Source organism: Rutidosis leptorrhynchoides, chromosome 1, assembly GCF_046630445.1.
Source record: "Rutidosis leptorrhynchoides isolate AG116_Rl617_1_P2 chromosome 1, CSIRO_AGI_Rlap_v1, whole genome shotgun sequence".
NCBI classification, from domain to species: Eukaryota; Viridiplantae; Streptophyta; class Magnoliopsida; order Asterales; family Asteraceae; genus Rutidosis; species Rutidosis leptorrhynchoides.
The window spans coordinates 550,628,139-550,646,170 of NC_092333.1; the positions used below are offsets into that span (position 1 = coordinate 550,628,139).

Sequence of the window (18,032 nt, forward strand, 5' to 3'; positions counted from 1 at the left end):
TCAACTTACAAATGTACAATTCTTTTTGAATTAAAAAACTTCTTAATGACAACCCTAAGGGTTGTCATTAGCATTTTCATTATTTTATTTTATACATTTACACTCAACTTTGTTTAAAAATAACTGTTTGTAAATCAATATTAGTGTTTTAAAAATATTTAAAAAGTAATTCTCATAGATCATTATTTTATATATTTACACTCAACCCTGTTTAAAAAATAACTGTTTATAAATTACTATTAATGTTTTAAAAATATAGATAAGATCAAGGTTGAAGAAATCGGAACTCGGGAAGTTTTCGGCAGGACCATTTCTTGGAGTTCCCGGAAAATTCGGGAAGAACTGGGGGAGTTCTCGGCGGTTGACTTTCGTTGACTTTTGGGATAATTTTATGATACCCGTGATTTGAATGAGATTTAACCAATTTGACTGAGATTTGACCGATTTTTGGCCGAGAAACTCAATTTGTAGATCGTTGACCCATTTTTTGGTCAATTCCAAAACGAGAACTCGGCAGCAACTCTAAAACGATTGCTAGGCGAGAACTCGGCCGATTTTTCCAATTTTTGCAACCTTGCATAAGATGAATGGTTAAATGATACTCCGTATGATATATTTAAAAAGGTCTATAAGAAGTTCGCAATACACAATTTTTTTCTAATGCAAATAAATTGTTTACTGACTACTCGTAGTAGCATATATGTAGACATGTTCAATTTTTTTCTTTTTGAAATTCTTAACAAATATTGTAAAAGAATTGTAACGGTAAAAGGATCGATCGAGAGATCATTAACGGAAAGATGAAGAAGGCTACCCTTTAAGGTGGTGGGTCTTGTCTTTTTAGTTAGATATTGTTGTATTGTTTTGTAATGTGTAGGTGTAATGTGGATCGTTTTTTTAGTTTGTTGTGTGGACTTTTTTTTTTTAACGGCAAAGAAAGTATGTATTATATATATCAACACGAAATAATTACAATAATGTCACGCTTACAAAAACGGAACTACATCTAGGAAAACAAAACGACAAATATATAACCGAGATAGTAAGACTCCACAAGTGTGCAGGAAAACGCCGTAGTCCGTTCATTATCATTAAGGTCGAGATTGGACTTGAGAAGAATTAACTAAACAAGCTGGAGTGGGGACAGAGCACAGTGTTGGCAATTCAACGACAAAGCCCCCTGATCCACCTCAAATTCTCTCGACCAAAACGACTACTCCAGGAGTGGGGCAAAAAACCTGTGTGGAGAATAATTAACTAACATATCCCGGATCTCCTAGACGATAAAGCTAGCGAATCATAACCTCGTGGATTTGCAAGCCAGACATCCCATTCAATATTGGTACATTTGATCCTATTAGAGAACCATTCGAAGCATTTAAGTTGGATGTCTTTGAATACCATTGCGCATGTCGGTTTTATCTTAGTGAAAGTGAAAGCGTTCCTACTTTTCCAAATCATGTATCCCGTAACCCATTCCGTAGCTTGCCACAACAGTTTTCCCAAGTCGGATGTGAAGTTATATCCATTTCCAAGAAAAGATTCATTTATACCCAAGTTTGTAAAAGGGCCGAGCTTCCACCAATCATAGACACGATTCCAAATGTCAAAAGCGAACGTGCATAAGATGATGGAGTGCTCTACTGATTCCAAACCATTGTCACAAACCGGACAACGTACCGTACCCAAGTCCATACCTCTCTTGTCGAGTTCAACTCTTGTAGGTAACCTTTTGTGTCGAGTACGCCAAATAAACAACTCAACTTTGAGGGGGACCAGTTTGTTGCGGAGCGACTTTATGCTCACGGTTGCGATGTCAGGGCTGCTCCGGACCAGAATATCCGTAAGCTTGTGAACCGAAAACGAGCCATCCTTACTCCAAGACCATGACCATTCTTCTTTACCTGAGCTACACGGGACAAAACTAGATAAAAGATTAGTAAGAGTGGTGAGGTCCCCGGCCAATCTCCCCGAGATATCGCGGGACCAACACCACGTGGCATGAAAGTTCCCGCCCTCCCATCTCGCCCGGTCTAGAATTGTGGCAAATTTATTTGTGTCAAGTCTATAAAGCCTATTAAATTTGTCTTTAAGAACCATTTCCCCGAGCCATAAATCCTCCCAAAAACGTGTACTAGACCCATTTACGACTCTTTTTTTGAAAGAATTAGCAAAAGCGGAGTTTGCATTAAAGATATTTTTACCCACCTTAAGGATACCCGCCCAAGTAGAAGAAGCTCGTGAGGAAGGGGGAGAAAAAGAAGTGCTAAGGCCCCCGTCCTCCCCGTAAATATTTTTAATAATAGACACCCAAAGTGAGTCATTCTCATGTTTAAACCGCCACCACCATTTTGCAAGTAAGGCACGATTTTTAAACGCAAGAGGGGCAATATCTAACTGTGACGACCCAGAAATTTCCGACTAAATTTAAACTTTATCTTTATATTATTCTGACACGATAAGCAATGTTTGTTAAGTTAAATCTCAAGGATTTTAAACTATGTTTATACATTCATTTAAACCTCGACCAAATTCCAATGATTCACGAACCATTAAATGAACATATATGAATATGTATGTATATGTGTATATATTATAAATTGAAAATGTCAAAAAACTATTTAAACGTATAATGCTTTACATGAACGTATTTGTTTCAATATGATTATCGACGAAATTAAAAAAATATATATTAAATGCTTGAATTATCAGAAACATTGAATTATGATTACAAGTCTCTGTTGAGAGGTCCACTATGATTGAGAAAATCTATTCCTTTTAACGATATTCGGAATAATTTGTAAAGCTATTTATAAATAAAAACAAAAAGTGTCATTTACGAAAGTTAGACAAAAGTTAGTGGAGAATTGGTTTCCATAATATTCTATTAATCTATTTTCAAACGTACAAAAACGTTTTCAGTTTAAAAAGAACTTTATTATTAAAATATATATAACTTTTATAAATATCTAGAATCACTTTTGACAACTCATTACTTAACCAGTATAATAAATATAATGATATTTATATTTTATTTCATTAAATATATATAACGATTTAAATTAATATTATATATATTTATACGCGTATTATACATACATAGTTTTTATACTTTTACTATACTTTAACTTTACCTTTACTTTACTTTAACTTTAATAATTCACTTTAATAATTCATAATTTAATAATTCATTTTAATAATTCATACTTTAATAATTCACTTTAATAATTTATACTTTAATAATTCACTTTAATAATTCATACTTTAATAATTCACTTTAATAATTAATACTTTAATAATTCACTTTAATAATTCATACTTTAATAATTCACTTTAATAATTCAAAAATCTATTATAAATAGAATTCAATAGGTTTCATTATTTCATAGAAACTTGAAAATATATTTCTCTAAACTCTCTCAATCGATTTATATATATATATATAGATATATATATATATATAGATATATATATATATATATATATATATATATATATATATATATATATATATATATATATATTGCTCTGTATTATTTCAAGATATTATTAGTATACATAAAATATTACGACGGAGTGATGTCCGAGTGATTTCAAAATAGTTTTTTGAATGAGTCGAAGCTAAGAAAATTATGGGTTATAGCTATGGAGGTGATGGGTATGGTTCATGGGTATGCTCGTGAGGTTAATCTAGTGTTTATCATCTCCGTTGCGTCTACGTACTTTCCTGCAATATTGAATCTCAATATTGATACGTTCGTGAATCCGAGGCCAACCTTGCACTTGTTAAATGACGTTATATGTATTTTTACTACGAAATACAGTATGGTGAGTTTCATTTGCTCCCTTTTTAATTGCTTTTGCAATATATATTTTTGGGCTGAGAATACATGCGCTGCTTTTATAAATGCTTTACGAAATAGAGACAAGTGATCAAAAATGATAATTCTGCGGATTGATGTGCTAGGTAATTTAGTTACATGTTATAAGAGCATGTGAGCGCGAATCCTAAAGATAGATCTATCAGGCTTAACACCCCCATCCTGTAGGCTGCACTAGACATAAGAGCTAGTGGGCGGATGTTTAGTACTTCGAGGATTATTTATACACTTGCGAGTGTACGTATCCATCTTTGCGAAGATGACTTATTATATTATTGTTAAGGTTGGTTACTGAGGCCTCAACATAAGCAGAACGGTTTTATACACTTGCGAGTGTACATATATTTATAAACGAAAATCTTGTGGTCTATTAATATATTGAAATGATTGTTATGATAAACCTATGAACTCACCAACCTTTTGGTTGACACTTTAAAGCATGTTTATTCTCAGGTATTAAAGAAATCTTTCGCTGTGCATTAGCTCATTTTAAGGATATTACTTGGAGTCATTCATGGCATATTTTGAAAGACGTTGCATTCGAGTCATTGAGTTCATCAAGATTATTTTTAAATCAATTATAGTTGGATGTATTATGAAATGGTATGCATGCCGCCAACTTTCGTTGTAAAGAAAGTTTGTCTTTTAAAACGAATGTAATGTTTGTAAAATGTATCATATAGAGGTCAAATACCTCGCGATGTAATCAACTATTATGAATCGTTTATAATGTATATGAACGGGTCATTTCAGTTGGTATCAGAGCGGTGGTCTTAGCTAACCAGGTCTGCATTAGTGTGTCTAACTGATAGTCGTTAGGATGCATTAGTGAGTCTGGACTTCGACCGTGTCTGCATGTCAAAAGTTTTGCTCATCATTCTTGTCAGAAATTACTTGCTTATCATTCTTAGTCTAGACACATCTTATTGCATTGATTGCATGAATAGTGTATAGACAAAATTCATATCTTAGCGTATCTGCTAATTCATATCTTAACGTATCTGTTACTGTAAACTTTGCCTGACATATTCCGTAAATTCCTCCGTAATCTACGAAATCTTTTGCGCTATATATATATAGATATTCTATGTAATTAGAATACCACCCGATAGCCGAAAAATCATTTCATATCGAAAAATCCTTTATTCAATCGAACGAAATGGAATTCGTCATTAGTTCAAGTCCCTCGAATTCCGATATGGAATCCCACTCAAGCTCCGAAAGCAGTGTGACCGGAATGGATCAACCAATTAGCCATCATCTATTCTGGATGAATTGGGGATAGGTTCGTAGCCTCCTCAATAATTGGAGACAAGAAGAAGGTGATCCCTTCCATCCACCACATTGCTCTCTTGGCGATGAACCTGAAGCACTTACCGGCGAACCGGTCTGAAACACCATTTGGTCTCTCATTTTCAGAGTATCTCGTCACGATTATATACTACATCAAATTCTAGATTTTATTTATCCGCTCATCCGAACCGAAAATCACCCCGGTGTAACAGAAGAAGTCAACGCGCTTCGCGCTCGAGTAGCGGCTTTAGAGAATATGGTGCAAGGGTTACAAACACCAACAAATAACGAAGTATTAATTCATAATTTCAATTTTATTGAATAAATACTCCGTAGAAGTTATGTAATTTCTAAAGTCTTTAGGGATTATTCAGTTCTAGTTTCAACCGTAAATCAAATGAGTTTAATTTAATATTAACTCATTAAATCTATGTTACATCTGAAGAAAATATGCACATATATATTTTCATAAAGACTGTAATAAAATTCTGTTGTACAAAATATCAATTGTGAAAAAAAAAATTTAACGGGTAGGTAATACCCGAGAGATATATAAATTCACAATTAATATGTTACATTTTTCGAATCTGATTAAGCAAATCATTAACTATACTCCCAAAATCTCACAACAATATACATTCTTGTATAGTAATCAAAACAACCATTCTCACCCAAATTTGATTACGCATTCTGATTTTGACAAATCAAAATCCAAGTCATGATTTAACAGAAGACATCACTCTTAGATTCCTACATCTTTCAAAGCTATACTTTGACTTCAAAACTGTGTTAGAACATCATATGTATATTAACGATTATAAACTGTGTTCAAACTCTCCGAAGTTTTCGAAGACACTTCAAACAATGAACAATCGAGATGATGATCCAACCACATATTACCCACATTTATGTACCTAAAAAGCTCTCGAAGCCAAAGTCATAGTTCAACGCGTATCCGTGTCAGACCCTTTGGCATTTATTAGCTAAAATGACTTTTCAATTCCTTTTCAAAGTAGACAGTTTTGTCACAGCTCCAGCAAGTCAACTTCGACTTTTCAGTCGGACTAGTCTTATTATAACCTCGATAGATACGTTGCCCTTTCGCCAACGTTACCGGGGAATCGTTTATATTCACCACATTAGCAATAAACTTACCAACAACTTCACTGATCTTTGACTTTCCAAAAAAAAAAAAAAATCATTATAATTATCGAAACCCTATCATATATTTATTTGTACCTTATAACAAGAATTGCCATACCAATTATTGAGAATCAGCAATCAGTATTTTGAAACCTCGCAGCATGTCTACATCAACAATTACATATACACACAACGTCTACCTCCAAGACTTACATTCTTTGAATGAGAAATTTCTGAAAAACACCCTAAACTGCGAACCAGTTCTCGAAATTTTGAAAAATGCTGATGAAGCAACAAAAACTGTAAACGACCTTAACAGTAAAAAGTTGGATTATAAAGGATAGTATATTGGCAAAGCTCAGAAAAAGAGAAGCTTTAGAACTGGAAAACGGATTGAGCAAAGTATGAAGGAGGCTGTGGACAAATCATAAAGGCTGAACCTGCCTTCAAAGGATCCAAATGATTCATTACTTGCTGAAGTCATTAACGAATACCTTGCTCCTAACTCTAAACCCCTGCGGACAATATCCTTCATCATCCTCTGATATTAGACATTCTAAGATATCATCGTATCTTTCATTATAAATATCATCCATACTTCTGAAGATATTTTTATAATTATTCTTATCTGAAATCATTTACCTCTTCGCGCTATCTGTATTATATCATAAAGGAAACTATTTTAGTTTCTAAATTCTGAAACATTCGAGTTTAAAATAGGAATATTCTTGAAGAAGTGTTGGGAGCTGAAGCATGAGTTAGTATAATATAATGACACTTGATCAACGTGATTATATTACAGTAATTCATGCTGAGTTTCTAAATGGAACATGATGATTCACAGATCATAACGTCATCATGTGCTATGTTACACGACTCTTGTATTCTATTTAATCTCTAAAAATATCAAGAATATATTTTCTTGATGATTCGGTCTTTTCAGGGTATTTTGGTAAATTAACAAATCAAGATCGTGTCATTACAATTTCCTTCCTAGAACATTAACGACGTTCATTCTGAAATTTATATCTGCGAATTCTGGACCATTACAAGCGGTGCTTAATCGCAAGAAGAAGAAACGAAAGGACAAAGCTCCGAACTAGAAATGGGAGTATAAATCATAGCAAATAGAAGAGAGCATTAACTGTGGATGACAATGATTATAGAAGAAGCAAAGACTTTGAAATATAAGGGAAGATATAAAACCCAACAACAACCCAGAAATCACAAACCGTATATATCAATGCATATAGCAATATAAAGACACGGGAGAACTAAAAACACTATAAAACCAAGAGTATAGTAGAAGTAAATAGATTCTTCCGGAGGCAGATGAAAAAGAAGAATGACAGATATGAAAGTGAGGAGTATATCGAGAATCAGTACTGGATGAAGCATATTGACAAATACTTTAAAATATGAGTTGAGGGAGAAAGAATAGAAGGTGTGAGTTGTAAGGAAATGAAGGAGGTGGATTTATAGTGAAATACCCGACAGAGAAATCAAGATGGATTATTGTATTAATTCGAAGAGAATCATAATCTCCTTAATCACCGAAGCATCAAATCCAACATAGATTACAAAGATTTTCTTTAAATTCGGAGATCAATTGTGATGACGTCAAAAGATATGACGAATCACTATAATCTTATTTCCTTCATTTACGATAACTTCCCTCATACGCTTCGAGTAATCGAATTATTTTATCCATACTTCTTAGACATGATAAAACTTTATAATCGTCATAATAACATTCTCATTGTTAGTCATGACGACCTCTATCAAATTTCGGGGACGAAATTTCTTTAACGGGTAGGTACTGTGACGACCCAGAAATTTCCGACTAAATTTAAACTTTATCTTTATATTATTCTGACACGATAAGCAATGTTTGTTAAGTTAAATCTCAAGGATTTTAAACTATGTTTATACATTCATTTAAACCTCAACCAAATTCCAATAATTCACGAACCATTAAATGAACATATATGAATATGTATGTATATGTGTATATATTATAAATTGAAAATGTCAAAAAACTATTTAAACGTATAATGCTTTACATGAACGTATTTGTTTCAATATGATTATTGACGAAATTAAAAAAAAATATATTAAATGCTTGAATTATCAGAAACATTGAATTATGATTACAAGTCTCTGTTGAGAGGTCCACTATGATTGAGAAAATCTATTCCTTTTAACGATATTCGGAATAATTTGTAAAGCTATTTATAAATAAAAACAAAAAGTGTCATTTACGAAAGTTAGACAAAAGTTAGTGGAGAATTGGTTTCCATAATATTCTATTAATCTATTTTCAAACGTACAAAAACGTTTTCAGTTTAAAAAGAACTTTATTATTAAAATATATATAACTTTTATAAATATCTAGAATCACTTTTGACAACTCATTACTTAACCAGTATAATAAATATAATGATATTTATATTTTATTTCATTAAATATATATAACGATTTAAATTAATATTATATATATTTATACGCGTATTATACATACATAGTTTTTATACTTTTACTATACTTTAACTTTACCTTTACTTTACTTTAACTTTAATAATTCACTTTAATAATTCATACTTTAATAATTCACTTTAATAATTTATACTTTAATAATTCACTTTAATAATTCATACTTTAATAATTCACTTTAATAATTAATACTTTAATAATTCACTTTAATAATTCATACTTTAATAATTCACTTTAATAATTCAAAAATATATTATAAATAGAATTCAATAGATTTCATTATTTCATAGAAACTTGAAAATATATTTCTTCAAACTCTCTCAATCGATTTACATATATATATATATATATATATATATATATATATATATATATATATATATATATATATATATATATATATATATATATATTTGCTCTGTATTATTTCAAGATATTATTAGTATACATAAAATATTACGACGGAGTGATGTCCGAGTGATTTCAAAATAGTTTTTTGAATGAGTCGAAGCTAAGAAAATTATGGGTTATAGCTATGGAGGTGATGGGTATGGTTCATGGGTATGCTCGTGAGGTTAATCTAGTGTTTATCATCTCCGTTGCGTCTACGTACTTTCCTGCAATATTGAATCTCAATATTGATACGTTCGTGAATCCGAGGCCAACCTTGCACTTGTTAAATGACGTTATATGTATTTTTACTACGAAATACAGTATGGTGAGTTTCATTTGCTCCCTTTTTAATTGCTTTTGCAATATATATTTTTGGGCTGAGAATACATGCGCTGCTTTTATAAATGCTTTACGAAATAGAGACAAGTGATCAAAAATGATAATTCTGCGGATTGATGTGCTAGGTAATTTAGTTACATGTTATAAGAGCATGTGAGCGCGAATCCTAAAGATAGATCTATCGGGCTTAACACCCCCATCCTGTAGGCTGCACTAGACATAAGAGCTAGTGGGCGGATGTTTAGTACTTCGAGGATTATTTATACACTTGCGAGTGTACGTATCCATCTTTGCGAAGATGACTTATTATATTATTGTTAAGGTTGGTTACTGAGGTCTCAACATAAGCAGAACGGTTTTATACACTTGCGAGTGTACATATATTTATAAACGGAAATCTTGTGGTCTATTAATATATTGAAATGATTGTTATGATAAACCTATGAACTCACCAACCTTTTGGTTGACACTTTAAAGCATGTTTATTCTCAGGTATTAAAGAAATCTTCCGCTGTGTATTAGCTCATTTTAAGGATATTACTTGGAGTCATTCATGGCATATTTTGAAAGACGTTGCATTCGAGTCATTGAGTTCATCAAGATTATTTTTAAGTCAATTATAGTTGGATGTATTATGAAATGGTATGCATGCCGCCAACTTTCGTTGTAAAGAAAGTTTGTCTTTTAAAACGAATGTAATGTTTGTAAAATGTATCATATAGAGGTCAAATACCTCGCGATGTAATCAACTATTATGAATCGTTTATAATGTATATGAACGGGTCATTTCACTAACTCACCAAATTCACGAGGCTTAAGACAAGTATCCCATTTAACCCATGCCATTTTTGAGACCTCGGAAGATCCACCCCAAAAAAACCGTCGTCTCAACCCCTCAAGTTTATCAACACAAGACGGGGATATGTAAAGCGAAAAGAAATAAAGAGGTAGACTAGATAATACCGATTTAATTAATGTAAGTCTACCACCATACGAGAGAGATCTAGCTTTCCAATCCGCCAGCTTCTTACCAAACTTGTCAAATACCGGATCCCATGACTTCGAGAGTTTCATCGACGATCCAAGTGGAAGCCCAAGGTAGGTAATAGGGAGTGTACCTGCTGCGCACCCAAGCCAGGCCGCCATATTTTCCGTTTCTACTTTTGAGACCCCGAGTCCATAAACACAGCTCTTATGAAAATTGATTTTTAGTCCCGATGTCAATTCAAAGCACTTAAGAATTTTAGTAAGATTTTGCACATTACGCCTATCCCATTCACCAAAAAATATAGTGTCGTCCGCGTATTGCAAATGCGTGACCCGTAAGTCCCTCCGCCCAATTGGGATCCCAGAAAATTGGCTATGAAGTGCAGCAGATTTAATTAGATGGTTCAAACCTTCGGCTACCATGATAAAAAGATAAGGGGAGAGGGGATCCCCTTGCCTCACGCCTTTCTGAAGAGAAAATTCTTTAGTTGGGGAACCGTTGACCAAAATCGAAATGGAAGCGGAAGAAAGGCTTGCGAAGATCCATTGTCTCCATCGAAGACCGAATCCTATTAACTCCATGATTTCCATTAGAAAGTCCCAACTAATGCTATCAAAAGCCTTCTCAAAGTCAACTTTAAAAAAGAAGCCTTTTCTTTTGGTTACTTTGATATCATGAAGGACTTCATTCGCAATTAACACGCCATCAAGAATATAACGATTTTTAATGTAAGAACTTTGTTCAAAACCGATAACCGAAGAAATAACCCTTTGTAGCCTTTTGGTCAAAACCTTAGAGAGAACTTTATAAAGGCTCCCGATTAAACTGATTGGACGAAAATCACCAAATCCCTGTGGGTCATTTTTTTCGGGAGTAATGCAACAAAAGAGGAATTACAACCTTTAGAGATCTCACCAACCTCCCAAAAACGAGTGAATACCGCGAGAAGGTCTTCTTTGACAACGTCCCAATATTTTGAGAAAAATTTCATGTTAAAACCATCGGGTCCGGGGGCCTTTTCACCCCCACATTCTAATATAGCAACATGGATTTCAGAGAGTGTAAAAGGAGATTCAAGGTTCGACGCCTCCTCATCATTAAGTCGTTTGCTCAGGGGGCCACGAATTTTGAAGGTACGAGAGTTATGTTCACTAAAACGATTTTTGAAGTATGTGAATGCCGCCATTTTGATGTCCTCTGGGTTCTCGATCCATAAGCCATTTGAATTTATACCCCTTATGTTATTTTTGTTTTGCCTCCTTTTAATACACGAATGAAAAAATTTGCTATTTTCATCCCCTTCCGTAACCCATTTAATCCTTGCCTTTTGTATCAATATATCTACTTTCTCCTTATCTTTTTTAAGCCACTTTTTTTTCGAATCTAACCAAGATGCAATTTCAACTTCCGAAAGGTCACGAGTACCGATGATGTTTTTCCACTCAGAGATTTCTTTACGAAGTGAGTCAATTTCGGCATTTAGACTATTATATTTAGGATTACATTTTTCCTTCAACACCCCTTTTACGTTCTTAAGTTTATCACGAAATACACAATCAGCCCTTGGATTGCAAATGGTAACTTTCCATGCATCTTTTATCAAATCATCACATTTATCATCTTCGAACCAGTTGTTGAAAATCCTAATAGGTTTCGGCCCGAAGTCATTGTTCATATCCTTCAAAACGATGGGGCAATGGTCGGAGTAATCCCTATCGAGAGTACATGCAGAAATTCCATCCCATGATGCATAACACGCTTCCGAGACTAAGAACCTGTCAAGTTTACTATATTTCAAACCATCGTCACTAATCCTAGTAAACTTCATTCCTCCCAATGGAATTTCAATGAGATTAGCCTTGTCAATGAAATCGTTGAACATCTTTGCTCTACTTTCGATAAATTCATAATTTTTCCTTTCCGCTCTTCGCCTTACTTCATTAAAATCGCCACAGAAAACCCAATCATCAATATCCACCTGCATAATATTGTCAAGACTATCCCAAAATTTATGTTTCAATTGATCATTATGTGGCCCATAAACGTTTAATATAATGGAGTCCGCCATTTTGCCCACCCATCGACCTCGTATACCCAAGAAAAATTCTCTTTCAACCGCCCCGGACACACAAAATCTAGTAGGGTTCCAAATTAAAATTGACCCGCCCGATAACCCCACCGATGGTTTAAAGATATATTCAAAATTTTTATTACCCCATAACAACTCAATCATAAAATCAGTAACACGTTTTCTTTTGGATTCTTGAATTGCAAAAATGTCCGGATTATGAAAACGAATTAATTTTTTAATCCAATTAAATTTTTCTTTTTCAAGTTTCCCGAGCCCACGTACGTTTAACGATATTATCTTCATTTTAAACACATAAATAAAGAGAAAATGAAAGAAGGGTAAAGTTACTTCCCTGACGGAGCCCCGATCCACTCAAGTCCAATGTCGTGGCCAAAATCTTTTAAGCTCAAGCTACAATTCGATAGCGATTGTTCGTTACTAGAAGTAGGATTGTTTGGAGCTCTGATCCTTGAAACCTTACATTCCTTCTCAGAATTAATTGAACCGGTCCTATTGGAACCCCCATTACAGTCGTTTGCTAGATTTTGATCAACAGGACCCATGACAGAAACATTCGGCTCAGCCTGAGCTGGAACACAATTAGTATCAGTTGGAGTGTTGGAGTTGACATCTTTATTATTCATGGTGTCATTGATCTCGTTGTCACTTTCTTTATCTCGTTTATGTAATTCGTGCGTATATCGTGGGGTCGGTTGAAAACCTGGAGGGCAGTCAACATCCACATGTCCCACAGCATTACCTTGAATGTTATCGTTATCACCTATAGGATTAGGGATAGAAGTGTCCTTTTTTTCAACGTACGACACATATAGTGAGTCAGGTGTGAACTTAGGAATGGGAGGAGGCCCGTCTTGAAGTTCAGGCCCGTGAGAATTGTTGGGCTGGACAGTTGCGATGTTCTCGCCACCTTTTAGAACATTATCGAATATTATTTGTTCCAACACAAAATTATCGTTGACAGTAACATTTCCCGAACCTGTAATATCACCGCAAGCCCTCTGGGCTAGCCCTTCAGCAGACATTTGGGCTAATCCAATATCATTCGTTTTTTGGTCCACCTCATTTGAATGTTCATTAACAGAATGATTATCAATATTGTTAACAGAGGATGTACCATTCACATGTTCTTTAATAGGACCAACAAATGAGCTTTCAGCCACCCAACATTTTGAATTATTATCACCTGGTTCAACCTCATTAGTCTTTAAATTCGGTTTATGACTAAAGAAGTCATCAGAGAAGTCTGATTTTGATTCATCATCAAAATTTGCATATTCGACATTACCCGGTAACTCAGACTCCGATATTCCATCACTTCCATCACTTTTCACGTGATCTGGGTTAACATTAACTTCGAAAATCCCATTGGTTTCTTCCATTACATAAGCAAAAAAGATGGAACTATCGGATGTGACACGCACAATGTCATGTACCAAGTGTGCATCTCGTAACTTAACTAATACTTTTGCTACAACGAGATTTTGGTTACCTTTTAAAGAACAATTCGAGAAGTCAATAGGTTTGCCCCACCATTTTGCGATGGCAGTAAATGTATTTTCGTTCCAAAACTGGACAGGAATACCCGTGATTTTTAACCATGTAATTCGACCTTGGTATGAGTGGTTTTCATCCCATTTACGAATGTTGGTCATCCATTTGTGGATACAATGGTGTTTCGCATTAAGAATAGATGAAGCTTGCTCCTCGGACTCAAAGATGAACATAACTTCCATCCCACCAAGATACTTTACCTGAACATTATCCAGATTCTCCATTTGGCACAAAAATAAGATATGTTCAAGATATTCAAGTTTGAGGATGGTACCGATAATAGCTTTATTCAGGATTTCGGTGTCATTATGTTTATCCACAACGGAGATTTCTCTAAATTTACCATTGCAGTCCCAACGATTGAACCACCCGATGCTAGTTAATTCTTTCGTGATATCACTAGAGTATCCGTCCATATTCCCAACCACCTTGTTAAACGGACGCCCATCAGTGAACCCCTTATTCGGAATGGTATGATGATTAGGTAAAGATGATGAAACGGGTTTTGTAGAAGGGGGTTGTATAGGTTTATCATTCGAGGCAGAAGCTTTTCGATCAAGGGCCTTATAAGCCTTTAGCCACCCATTACCAAGATTTATGGAGTTTAGTCGTTTAAGCAAGAAGTTAAGGTCGGTAACGTCAATGAATTTAACAAAAGCGAATTTATTACCGTTTCTTAATCTTTTCGTGAAGGGTATGAAGATGTCGTGTACATTCCCATACCTGCTAATGAAGCAACGGAGATCAATCTTGCTCCATGAATCTGGGAATCCGAAAACCATAACCGATGTGATAGGCGCTGATGCCGGGACATGTTTTGGGGAGAAATGTTCGTGAACACGAGAGCTAGATTGTTGGTTCAGTGCAATGTTGTTAGGAAAAGTGGCTGCACTTTTAGGGTTTGTAGGTTTGGTTGCTTGTTTAGGGTTTGTGGTATTAGGGTTTGTAGTATTCTTTGTATGGTTAGGTTTAGGGTTAGCCGATGAAGATGGCACCCATTTCTGTTTGTATACCGGATGATGTGTGTTTGGATTACCAAAACGGTGGATCAGGTTTCTTGCAAACGAGGGATTAGTAGAGAGTTTTTTGTTGGCTTTTCGCCTTCTTTCAACCAACACCCACACCTCATCAGCCGAGGGATTAGGAAAAGTCGATGATGAATTGTGATTATTCTGATGGTTATATTGACGGGATGATTGCGCAGGTAGTGGATGAAGACGACGACGGCGGCCAACAGTGGCCGGAGTAAAAGGCGAGGTTGGAATATTAAACGCCATCCGAGCGGCCATGAATTGCTATTTTTTGTTGATTAGAATAAAACACAGATCGATTTTTTTTTTTTTTTGATTAGATTCCTTAATTCATTGTAGCTTTCGTGGATCTGATCTTGGAAATGCAGTCGTAATCTAAGCCCGTAACTCCTACCTGTTCGTTCCTGTTCTTCAAGCCCTTCCTAAATGTTCTTCGTGTTTTTTTTTTTTTATTATTATTTTTTTTTATCACTAGAGCAGTTCTATTTTAATAATCCGAATGCAAATTCTACATCTACATCTAAACAAATTGATCATATTCGGGTAGGGTTATTATTGGATTTCTACATCTTTTGATGATTTTACGTTTTAATAGTACTAGTAATAATAAAGATACGGTAAATAACTAAATTAACTTAAAAATACTCCGTATAATGTTAAATTGGACAGATGAATAAATTAATCCGTAAATCACGCATTCTTACATTCCAAAGTTCATTCTCCCAACTATAAACTCCTACTCTCGTTTCAATGTGTATAAGTCATAATAACTTCACACATTCAACCAAAAAAAAATCAATAATCAATAAATAAATTAAAATAAAAATGGAAGAGGCAGTGGGAGGGGAAGAATACCTGTTCAAAATCGTGGTAATCGGTGACTCAGCAGTCGGTAAATCAAATCTACTGTCACGTTTCGCTAGAGACGAATTCGATCTACACTCGAAAGCAACAATTGGTGTTGAATTTCAAACTCAAGTTATGGAAATCGACGGTAAAGAAGTTAAAGCTCAAGTTTGGGATACCGCCGGACAGGAACGGTTTCGCGCCGTCACGTCCGCTTATTACCGTGGTGCTGTCGGCGCACTTATCGTTTATGACATCAGCCGTCGTACTACTTTTGAAAGTGTTAAACGCTGGCTTGGTGAACTTAATAGTAAGTTTTTATTTCCTTTTTTTGTATATTGTTAGTTTTAGGGTTTTATTTGTGATTAGTATTTATTTTATTGATATTTTGGACTTAGATAGCAGACCTAAATACAGATTGAACGAACATTACGATCATGTAACAGTTAAGTTTATTACTTGATGCCAAAAAGCTCCCCATTCTAGTGATGTAATTAGTTTACAGCACTTTTAAATTGTAATTTTGACTAAAATTTAAATACGTACACACATAGTAAGCTGTTTTGTTGCAAGTGATTCATATACGCACTAAGGGTATAGAAGTCACCGGTCATCCGGCAGGATTTTTTTTTTTTTTTATTTTGAACAGCAGTATACGGATTACCCGACTAACCACGCGGAACATCTCTCGCAGTTGCATAACCCACCCCCAAATCCTACCCAGGAGGACACCCGGCATGGGCGGTAAAACTCCCCCTCCCCATGGCCCTGCGACGCAATGTGCTGAAGGCACCCTTGCATGGAATTCAAGGGTAAAGGGGCAACCTTGTGTGCGATGTTGCATCCCACGGAAATCGAACTCTCCTGACCTCTCGCTAAGAGAGTCAGACCACTACCACATGAGCTACAACACAAGATTACCGGCAGGATCTTATAGGGACTAATCGGCCAAGTCTGATATTAGTCGAGGACTAGTCAGATATTAGTCAAGCTTTGACTAGTCGGGCAAGGAGACTCGATAAATCCAACTTTGACCAACAAAACTTTTGAGAGTCAAGACTAGTCGGAATACTTCAAAATCTAGATTCTAGTCTAGTCAAGTCAGATAACTTTTCCAACATGATACGCCGTCAATTTGGTGTAGGAAGAGGAAGAAATTCGAAATGGTAAGCGTGATAAATCCTAGCAATCGTAGGGAGGATGAATTTTTCGTGTTAGATCGTGGGGAAACGTGCGAAAGAAATAATGTCTTTATGGCATGTACATTTAAGTGTTTGCTGTAGATACATGTGCAGTAATTGCTGATGTGGACTTTCATAGTTTTTTTTTAGTAAAGGGGACGGTACCCGGAGAAATGACTTTCATTGTTTCACTTAACTTTCATTATTAGTTCAACTATAATAATGAATTATTGTAGGGTTGGTTGTATAGGAAGATTTTATTCATTAGTGATATTGAATTCTTGCAGCTCACTGTGATACAACTACAGCAAGAATGCTGGTAGGAAACAAGAGCGATCTGGAGAATATCAGGGACGTGAGTGTTGACAAAGGTAAACAACTTGCAGAAGAGGAAGGACTTTTTTTCATCGAGACGTCTGCACTTGATTCTACAAATGTTAAAGAGGCTTTTCAGATCGTTATTCGTGAAATTTACAATAATGTTAGAAGGAAGGTTTTGAGCTCGGATTCCTACAAGGGGGAGTTATCTTCTAATCGTGTGAGCCTCATCAATGGATCGAAGAGCAGTAGTTCGTGTTGTTCGCGATGAGTGAATCTCTGTTTTTTGCAGCATGAGCTAGTATTTATTTAGATTTGTTCTTTTTATTTTTAAGGTACCAAATGTTGTACTCTACGTCACATTATTTATGTTTTATTTTGAGTTATAAATCACGGATTAAACAATGCTTAATCAATTATTGTCCTGTCAAAATATTTAGAAAAATAAAAAAGGGTAAACCAACTCTCTGGCTGCCTCACACC

General features: G+C 34.9%; 1 protein-coding gene and 1 pseudogene across 1 annotated transcript; one reads left to right on the forward strand and one right to left on the reverse strand.

Moving 5' to 3' along the window:
* Window positions 1-18,032, reverse strand: part of LOC139843487 (uncharacterized) — a 362,697-nt pseudogene that overhangs the window by 300,129 nt on the left and 44,536 nt on the right.
* Window positions 15,973-17,946, forward strand: LOC139879273 (ras-related protein RABA5b-like). The gene is made up of 2 exons (XM_071865411.1): window positions 15,973-16,360; window positions 17,519-17,946. The coding sequence occupies exons 1-2, from the start codon at window positions 16,030-16,032 to the stop codon at window positions 17,818-17,820; spliced, it is 633 nt and encodes a 210-aa protein (XP_071721512.1). The 5' UTR covers window positions 15,973-16,029; the 3' UTR covers window positions 17,821-17,946.

Excerpts from the sequence above, each read along its gene's own strand:
- LOC139879273 (XM_071865411.1), top strand. The coding sequence starts at position 16,030 with ATGGAAGAGGCAGTGGGAGGGGAAGAATACCTGTTCAAAATCGTGGTA. Across the intron at positions 16,361-17,518 it reads CTGGCTTGGTGAACTTAATA|CTCACTGTGATACAACTACA; the intron begins GTAAGTTTTTAT and ends GAATTCTTGCAG.